This window comes from Haliotis rufescens, unplaced genomic scaffold (assembly GCF_023055435.1).
Source record: "Haliotis rufescens isolate VD_foot unplaced genomic scaffold, xgHalRufe1.0.p SCAF_1, whole genome shotgun sequence".
NCBI lineage: Eukaryota > Metazoa > Mollusca > Gastropoda > Lepetellida > Haliotidae > Haliotis > Haliotis rufescens.
Window position 1 is genome coordinate 16,347,774 of NW_025963779.1, and position 10,349 is coordinate 16,358,122.

The 10,349-nt window shown below is 40.8% G+C and overlaps 1 protein-coding gene across 1 annotated transcript; it reads left to right on the forward strand.

The window, feature by feature from the left end:
• The first annotated feature begins 1,211 nt into the window (after positions 1 to 1,211).
• On the forward strand, positions 1,212 to 8,116 carry LOC124149563 (failed axon connections homolog). The gene is made up of 6 exons (XM_046521241.2): positions 1,212 to 1,389; positions 2,179 to 2,311; positions 2,460 to 2,656; positions 3,145 to 3,344; positions 6,372 to 6,488; positions 7,817 to 8,116. Exons 1-6 carry the CDS (start codon positions 1,271 to 1,273, stop codon positions 7,921 to 7,923), a joined length of 873 nt encoding a protein of 290 aa, XP_046377197.2. The 5' UTR covers positions 1,212 to 1,270; the 3' UTR covers positions 7,924 to 8,116.
• The last annotated feature ends 2,233 nt before the right edge of the window (positions 8,117 to 10,349 follow it).

The following is a 10,349-nucleotide window of genomic DNA, read 5'->3' on the forward strand; positions in this document are numbered from 1 at the left end:
CAATTTCGGCTGACCTGTCCCTCTTTGGGACTCCTGTGTGTTAGAAGGGTTCACATATCTATGGTGAGTTCGGTGTTCACATAATTTCTGTTTTTGATTTGATATGATTTCTATTTTCTTATATTGATAGGATTTCATTTTTATCCTTGGCTGCTCTGTTTATATACGTTCGAGCAGCTGTCCATCTCTCAGAAATAGAGTTAGTTTGGCCTTCGCTATTGCATCTCTTGGCTTCAGGAGATCCATGACAGATAGCGGATCTAACGGCAATTCTTGTTTTTACCTAGCCCGGGCTCGGGCATGGTCTTGACATTCTAGTAACACGTGGTCAATATTTGAAAAATGAGTAATTGCTATAAAAACACCGGATTACCGTAGTTTAGATTAGCGCCCGTGCTGTTTAAACAGAGGAGAGGAGAGGAGATTTACTAGAGAGTCGTTTTGTAAAAATAAAATACAGTTGGATGTTTAAACACAGGAGAAGAGATGATCAGTTTCTTAATTGAACAAACAATTAGTTTCTTAGTTGATATGGGTTATGATACCGATGGGTTTAGAGGAGAGTCGTTTCTTAAGAATACATACAGTATGTATTTGAGGGTATATATAAAGAGTGCAACTTATTTATCTATGTGGTGTCACATATACACGGACGGATCTTCAGATCCGACCTCCAAACACACAGGTTTCGGAGTCCATACCACAAAACCAACTAAAACCACACAATCCTCCCGACTCCCAAACAACCAATCAATATTCACGGCAGAACTAAATGGCATGTAAGTTTGAATAAATTACTACTGTAATTACGGTATACGCATTTCTGTGTTTTTCTTGTAATTTGAGAGTCCCGGTACAGCAATACCCCGTGTTTACTGTAGCGTGACCAGTCTTACTGTAGCTTCACGAAAGCGAAGGGGATTTTAGAGTTCATTATGGCTAGGTTTCGCTCTCCCGGACCAGAACCTTTGTGATTAACTATGCCCTTAAATATTCAAATCAAAGTTGCTATGTTGACATTACCTGCCCTTTAAAACTAAAAGAAATTTGACGATAGCTGACCTCATAAAACCAAATTGGCGAGAGCGACTGACAACACGTCTGACCTCGCCGACAGTCGCAAGCGGTCTCAAATCCAAGCCTCACTACGCTCAACACTTATTCCCCTTTTTAACTTGAATTGTTCATAATATTGCTGGGTGTTATTCAGGCCGCCCTAGCACAGATCAGTTCACCGTAACACACACAGGAGGCAAACAGGTCACCAGCAATGGAAACTCTCAAGGATGCCTTCACCGACATGGACACATCACAGAAAGTATTGTATGCTGTCGGAGGCGTTGTCGTAGCCGTCGTATCGGTCGTCGCCCTGAGGAAACTATTTTTCAAGTAAGTTATCACGAATGAACAGTCAGTCTGGAACGCTGAGTTGATAGTAAAAAAAACAGCCATTTTGGTATCCTTAAACAAAATATTCAGTAGGCTAAAGCTGCATTTATGTTTAATGTTAAGGAGCTCTATATGTAACCGTGCATGCTTAATTATCAATGCATATTTGGTTTGAAAACAATCTAGGAGCTAATATCTTCTTTAACGTTTGGGATCAAGAATTTGATTTTCTTTTATCCTCGGTTTTTTCTCCAAACAAACGGGGTCACGGGTGGCCCAGAGGCCCATTTAAGGTGTGGCAATTCGCTGTGCAGACTCGTGCTCGTGGAGTCAAATCCCGGTTCGCCCCGATTATGTTTCTTGGTTTGTCAGCACCAAACCGGCGCACGTGGGTTTCACCAAAGTACTAAACGTCTTAGACTTGCATCACTTAGAGCTTTCCTCAAACATTGAGCTGACAGCCGTGATATAACTGGAATACTTTTCAAAGCGGCGTTAAACCAAGACTATCACTCACTCACTCACCGAAACAAAAAGAAATGCTGGTGAGGCCATGCAAATTAAATGGATGAGTATAGGATTGCATTTTTAATAAAATACCATAGCGCCTAGCATATGTACAATTAGAGAAACTAGACTGCATTCTTTTTGTGGACCAATAGCTTCACGTTCTTAAACTATAGTGTTGCTGTTCAAATATCTGGTAGATATCGACAAAGACGTGTAAATGTAAATGTTTTGAACATTCAAACAACCAGCTGTACATTGATCTATTATGATATTGTACAGAGAGGTAAAGAAGGACTATCCCCGAGACACGGTGATCCTCCGTCAGATCGGTAGAGCTCCCTATGCCCCCAGCTTGACGCCATTTGCTGTGAAGCTGGAGACCTACCTCCGGATGGCCAGGATACCCTACCAGGTAGGCGAATGAGTGTTGTTTCACGCCGCAGTTAGCAATATTCGAGTAATGTCACTGCAGCCTGTACATACTCTAATCTGGTCCATGAAAGCAAGTGGTTGACATCATGACATCAGCAACATCTTCTGCTTTGTTACCTTTCACACAGAACGTCCATGGGATGGAGCCTTCATCAAAGGGCAAATTCCCCTGGATGGAGTACAATGGACAGGAGGTAGCGGACACGACACTGTGTATCAACTTCCTCAACCAGAAGCTGGGGGTGGACCTCAACAGGAATCTGAGTCCTGCTGACAGAGGTGTAGCTCAGGCGATGCAGGTCATGGTGGAGGAACATCTGTACTGGTAAGTGCTATTCATTTCTAATCTGTCCTTCCATCGTACACGAAGGCCCATGAAGCAAAGACTTTGCAAGCCTTTTGCGTATTTTCATACCTTTGCCGATCCCAGCAGTGGTAACGACGCTAAAACCAATGGTGCAAAACAGAGGATCATATAATCAGGGTAAATCTGAGACTCGAACCCATATTAGGCAGATCCTACTGCACATCGGATTATTGCGCCTCTGTCCACAAAGTCTGTACATGTACCTCTTTATCAAAATGTACCCTTCTCTTAAGAACCACACACACGCGCGCGCGCGCGCACGCACGCACACAGACGCACACACGCACACGAACACAAACACGCAAACACACGCACACACGTACATATACGTCACTACATGGGTGAAATAGTCCCATTACCGTCTCTAAGATTAGCTACCTTCAATTATTATAAATCTTTTACTTGCATCTATCTGTACCCGTGAATGAATAACACTATCGTTTCAGGTTCCTTGTCCTCTTCCGATGGCAATATGACAACGACAAATCTTTCATTATGGATGCATTTAAAATAGGGAAGTTTATCTTCTGGATGTTTCGACGACAACTTAAAAAGCAGACATGGAGTCAAGGCTTGGGGCGACACACAGAAGAGGAAATAACGGAGATGTTTAAGAAGGATCTACAATCTCTGTCCGACTTCATAGGTATACAGGTGCCTTAAGTTCACCTGCAATGTATACACTTTATAGATATCAGTTAAATTTTTTTAGGTGTTTTTGTATGTTCCGATGGGTGTATGCTAATAATAAATCGTTGCCAATCAAGGTTTGAAGATAATTGATTCGCGCAGCGTTGATTGGAGGCAGGGGATAGATCCCCAGTGTCAGAGAAGGTAACTGCCTTCATGAACTGAGATATCTGGGCAAAATCGGAGTTTATTGATAGTAAACTGATAAAAGGTTGAAACAATAAAATTAACAATTGCAGATCGGGACTCATCCTCGGCTTCTTTCGTATAACGTTCCTGTATATCCACTGCATGTATACTTCATTGTGTTCCTGCATATCCACTGCATGTTTACTTCATGTGTTCCTGGATATCCACTCCATGTTTACTTCATTGTGTTCCTGCATATCCACTCCATGTTTACTTCATGTGTTTCTGGATATCCACTCCATGTTTACTTCATTGTGTTCCTGGATATCCACTCCATGATTACTTCATTGTGTTCCTGGATATCCATTGCATGCTTGCTTCATTGTGTTCCTGGATATCCATTGCATGCTTGCTTCATTGTGTTCCTGGATATCCACTGCATGTTTACTTCATTGTGTTTCTGGATATCCACTGCATGTTTACTTCATTGTGTTCCTGGATATCCGTTCCATGTTTGCTTCATGTGTTCCTGGATATCCACTGCATGTTTACTTCATTGTGTTTCTGGATATCCACTGCATGTTTACTTCATTGTGTTCCTGGATATCCATTGCATGTTTGCTTCATTGTGTTCCTGGATATCCACTGCATGATTCCTTCATTGTGTTTCTGGATATCCACTGCATGTTTACTTCATTGTGTTCCTGGATATCCTATGCATGCTTGGTTCATTGTGTTCCTGGATATCCATTGCATGTTTACTTCATTGTGTTCCTGGATATCCATTGCATGCTTGGTTCATTGTGTTCCTGGATATCCACTGCATGTTTGCTTCATGTTTACTTCATTGTGTTCCTGGATAATCATCGCATGTTTACTTCATTGTGTTCCTGGATCCACTTCATGTTTACTTCATTGTGTTCCTGGATATCCATTGCATGCTTCCTTCATTGTGTTCCTGGATATCCATTGCATGCTTGGTTCATTGTATTCCTGGATATCCACTGCATGTTTGCTTCATGTTTACTTCATTGTGTTCCTGGATAATCATCGCATGTTTACTTCATTGTGTTCCTGGATATCCATTGCATGCTTCCTTCATTGTGTTCCTGGATATCCATTGCATGCTTGGTTCATTGTATTCCTGGATATCCATTGCATGCTTGGTTCATTGTATTCCTGGATATCCATTGCATGCTTGCTTCATTGTGTTCCTGGATATCCATTGCATGTTTGCTTCATGTTTACTTCATTGTGTTTCTGGATATCCATTGCATGTTTACTTCATTGTGTTCCTGGATATCCATTGCATGTTTACTTCATTGTGTTCCTGGATATCCACTCCATGTTTACTTCATGTTTACTTCATTGTGTTCCTGGATAATCATCGCATGTTTACTTCATTGTGTTCCTGGATATCCACTTCATGTTTACTTCATTGTGTTCCTGGATGTCCATTGCATGTTTGCTTCATGTTTACTTCATTGTGTTTCTGGATATCCATTGCATGTTTACTTCATTATGTTCCTGGATATCCATTGCATGTTTACTTCATTGTGTTCCTGGGTATCCATTGCATGTTTACTTCATTGTGTTTCTGGATATCTACTGCATGTTACCTTGCGTGTTCCACTTTAGCTCATTTTTGTGCACTGGCACACGATCGATGCCATCTTCTCTTGCCTGAATTCTGACATCACCAATCTTTGTCCATTGAGTGGTATATGATTAGGGTCGGTTGGGTAGTTTAGTGGTTAGGCCTTGCTCTCCACGCCTGAAGCCCTTGTTCGATTTCCTTCTTCGATTCAATGAAGGGCGTTGGGGTAGCCTAGTGGTTAAAGCGTTCGCTTGTCGCGCCGAAAACCTGGGTTCGATTCCCCACATGGATACATATGGCTGAAAACCATTTCTCGTGTCCCCTGCCGTGATATTGCTGGAATATTGCTAAAAGCGGCGTCAAATCAGACTCACTCACTCATTCGATGCAATGCGTGAAGCACATGCTGTCCCCGTTGAGATATACTTTGATGTGATCCGATTACCCAAACTACCTCATAAAGATATGTCCCGCCTTATGAGAGCTAGGCAAATTGTTATATTGTCTACTTAATCAATTGCAAGAGTTTCAGGAAATATTTAGGTTTTGGTTTTTACCAGAATCTTAACAATGAGGTTTTCACGGGGATGTGTCTTGCAATTGTCGTCGTTTAACACACCGAAAGAAGTACCAGTAGTTGTAACATGAAACAACTTCAGATAAATAACTTCACCTTTATGTGATAATTGTCTGAATAACAAATATATATACATGGATAATAACAATCTAAACACAGTAGTGATAGTTGCGGGATAAACGTGCATGGACATTTAGAAAAGAGATTAAGTTCCTTTCTGTAAGAGAATCAGTTTAAGACGTCCCCTCTTAACTTCACTTTTTTACATTATATTTAATGACTATACAAAGTGTGACTGGTGTCCTTGCTAGTATGAACTGATCAAATCCATCACTTGTTTAAATACCAGAAATAAGATACCATTTTACTTACATGTTAGATTAATATTGTGGTTTATGTTTTTGAATACATATATAATCAATATGAAAAGAAAACAATGGTACGTTTATGCTTTTATACTGAATTAAAGCGAAAAAAATATTATTTGACCATTCCTCCATTAGAAGCCGAGCTGAATCGGCACCACTTCATTTATCCAAATAATTATTCATTAGTTTTCTGATATTATTTATGTTCCAATGACCACCACGACACGCGAGAGTTCATACGTTTGCTCTATTTCGTACCGGTACCTGTCCTGTGTTTTGCTTTGTTTCAATGCACTCATGCGGTTGTTTCAGGGACGAAGAAGTTCCTGATGGGGAACGAGCCCTGTGAGGCTGACTGCGCGGTGTTCGGTCAGCTGTCACAGGCCTACTGGCAGTTCATAGGAACTGGGCACGATACCATCATTAAGGGCAAGTACCTTCAGATGCATCATCAATACTTCACGGGTTTGAAAACGTAAAGTTCCTCCTTCACCCGTGAATATATACGGCCGATTTGCGATGTGGTGGTAACGTGTGTCTCTGTAATTGAGAACTCACGAGAACAAGTTGATTCCGAGTGTTGATTCTCTATAAGTTTGATAAATTACCTTGTCAAGTGCATGAACTTACATGACAGACAGCCGATTTGCGATGTAGTGGTAACGTGTATCTCAGTTGTTGAGAAATCATGAGAATAGATTGATTCCGCGAGTTGTATCTCTATAAGTTTGATAAATTACCTTGTCAAGTGCATGAACTTACATGACATACAGCCGATTTGCGATGTAGTGGTAACGTGTATCTCAGTTGTTGAGAAATCATGAGAACAGATTGATTCCGCGAGTTGTATCTCTATAAATTTGATAAATTACCTTGTCAAGTGCATGAACCTACATGACATACAGCCGATTTGCGATGTAGTGGTAACGTGTATCTCAGTTGTTGAGAAATCATGAGAATAGATTGATTCCGGGAGTTGGGTCTACTTCCGGAATCAACATAGTGGTTTCTCTGATTCAAACCGTGTTATAGCTGAAACACAGTTTTTCTTTTAGTTTGCATATTTAACTTATCAAGTGCATAAACTCTGTGAGAATCCTACAATTGCCTGACGTGGAAGCAATACGTGGAGAAGATGGGCTGCAACGCCATTGTACATGTTGCCAGAGAAATGCTGCTGTTTTGGGGATCTGGTTGCTCTTTGGTCCGAGCACCCGCTAATTAAGGTATCGCTTGATTCGTTGGTTAAAATTAGCCCCCACGCTGAAAATCGGCGGTATGTATTTGTGGGTGATGGAGAAACGTATAGTTAAAAGGGACCTATGCAGTTTGCCGATGCTTTAGATGTAGACAAGTTTATGTCACAACCACCTTACAGATACAGGTAGCATTCTGTCAATGCATGCACTATACTGTTCTGCCGAAACAATGCTGTACCAATCTCTACATATTGCAGAATACTGATTACAAAATCTAATTTATTGTAGCGATCCGAGAAGATCCAGGTTGGAATAGGTCTTCAGTTCTTTATGCCCTTACTAGGCATTCACCTGACGAAGGAGCAAGAAGTAGCTCTGGAACGTCTTTAAGAAAAATATAAAAAGTTGTTATCTATAAAAAAGAGTAATGTATTCAATTTCCTGAATGCCCTTATCCGCATAGGTAAGTTCGAATTATCCAATTTACACATGGATTAATGTTATCATTTGTTGTTTTATAGTGGTTGATTGTGAACTTTCCCTATTTTGTCCCCGTAGACAAATACCCCAACCTTGCCGCCTACTGTGAACGTATGAAGGACACATTCTGGCCCGACTGGGACCAGTGCATCACACACGGTGGAACAAGGGAGGCAACCAAGTAGTAACTGTTCCACAGAGCTTTAATGGTTGTGTTGGCATAATATGTATTACGTATTAGCTGTACACAAGGTATATAATTGTATGTCTGTTTGTTTGTTTGTTGTTTAACGCCACACTCAGCAATATTCCAACTGTATGACAGCGGTCTGTAAATAATGGAGTCTGGACCAGACAATCCAGTGATTGACAACATGAGCATCGATCCACGTAATTGGGATCGATGATATGCATCAACCAAGTCAGCGAGCCTGACCAACCTATCCTGTTAGTCGCCTCTTACGACAAGCATAGTCGCCTTTTACGGCAACCATGGGTTGCTGAAGACCTTTTCTACCACGGATCTTCACGGGCCTCAAGGTATATATGAATCAGACTTGACTGACAATAATGGTTGTCCACTCGTTTATCATTTGAACTTGCATTTGCAATGTCTATGAACTCCATATTGCTTCGTTTCAAATAAAATTTGTTCTTTGTCATGTTATTCGTGTTTGCTGAAAACCACAGTGAGCTATGGTTTTGTCGTGTCATTGACTATTATCCTGTTCAGTACCGCACGCTGCAATACCTCAGCGGCTGGTTAATGAATCGAATAAGGACCAGATATATACCAGTGAATGATATTATGAGTAACGTACTGTGCCATCAGAGTAAGTTAACAACAAGAATCATAGTTCACCCGATCCATTAATCGACTCGTACAACAAACACAGACCGCTGGGGACCTTAAATCTCTACAGGAGCATAGGGTTTTGAATGTCCAGTTATCTGACCTGGCAAAGTTATTTGTTTGTTGTGAATATACGTTTGGTATATCTATATTTTGGTATTCTGAATTTCGGCATTGAACCATTGTTACATTATCTTAGGCTACCCCTTTACCTTTACGCCATCTATTGTCCATGGTGGCCCAGTCATCTAAGACGCCGCCATTCGATTTGCTGAGTTACGTCCCTTGGACACGCCATGGATAACCCTTTCATTATCTAAGGTCTATTACGTTCACTCTATTAGTATTGTCCGTGGTGGGAACAGTTCGCCCAGGCATCTAAGGCGACGCAATTCGATATACAAAGGTGCGTCGCTTGGGCACTCCATAAACCTATGATCATGGTGTTTAATTCCGGTTCGCCCCGATTATGTTTCTTTGTTTATCAGCATCATACCCGTGCTCGTGGGCCCAACTCTATCTACGATGCTGCCTGCTGCTAATGGTTGACTGAACCACTTTATGAATGGTTGATATAGGCTCACCATAAGCTTGCTCGCTCAATTGTTGATTCGCTGATTGTGGAGGATTTCGTCGAATTAATGGGTGATGAAACATTGGTCTACCACTATGCTTACGAGTCAAAACGTCAATCCATGGAATGGTACCATTCCACTTCTCCGGCACCAAAGAAATTCAAGTCTCTCAAGAGCAGTAAAGAAGTTATGGCCACTGTATTATGATGATTTGCTTCATTGCCTGAGAGATTCTATCAAAGAAAAGCGGCGATGAATACGGACTGCTGGAGTTCTACATGACGATGCCTCTTCTCACAGCTCTCGACTTGCAAAGGCTGCTGACAATGGGGGCTCGAAGAACTTCCTCACGCTCCATACTCGACAGACCTGGCTCCAAGAGATTTTCTACCTGCTTCCTAAACTGAAAGAACACCTTCTTGAAAAGTTCTTTGACGACAACGAAAGACCTCAAAGATACCGTGAATGGGTTTTCATGGTGGCTTCAAAAAACGTCACTATCAACATGAGAGGTGTATTGAAGAGCAAGGAGATCATGTTGAAAATTAAAATTAAAAAAAACTGTTGGTTTTGTTTGTTAGGCTTAGAACTTTTTTACCAGCCCTCGTATTTATTTGATAGTAAGATTGTGTGGTAAATAATGTATTAAAAGCATTTTCTTGGAATGATTATGTAGTCAAACGCCATCCAATTTCAACACGTACCCTATGAAACATCACAGAAAAAGAGAGGAGTTTTCAAGTAAGTGGCTCTAAAATAATGAGATGGTAAATATGATTATGTTACGTGTCGACTCTCAAATTGAAACCATATGTTAATCAAGAAATGTGTACGTAAAATAACTTAATGTGGAACCAACAAGTGCTATACAATCAACAAATGTATAACAAAATTCACTGAGTTTACTAATCAATATGAATTACAGTACGGCATATACAATGACAGTAAATAAAGGAGTGGTTGTATTAAATTGAATGGCAAAAATTATTTTGATGGCAGTGGTCAGTATCAAATAGCAAAATACGGTGGTGATAGCAAATATCGGTAATAATAATATATATTCACCCAGTGGTGTCAGCGGTCAAGCTTCAAAGATGGGCTGGGCAGGGAATCAGGGATGATGAGTGATCCTGACATGAAAGCTGATTCCAAAGCGATGATTAAATGCGTGAGAGATACGTCA

Coding starts and splice junctions, on each gene's coding strand:
- LOC124149563 (XM_046521241.2), top strand. CDS start 1,271: ATGGAAACTCTCAAGGATGCCTTCACCGACATGGACACATCACAGAAA. Junction 2,312..2,459: donor TGGCCAGGATACCCTACCAG/GTAGGCGAATGA, acceptor CCTTTCACACAG/AACGTCCATGGGATGGAGCC. Junction 6,489..7,816: donor GCACGATACCATCATTAAGG/GCAAGTACCTTC, acceptor TTGTCCCCGTAG/ACAAATACCCCAACCTTGCC.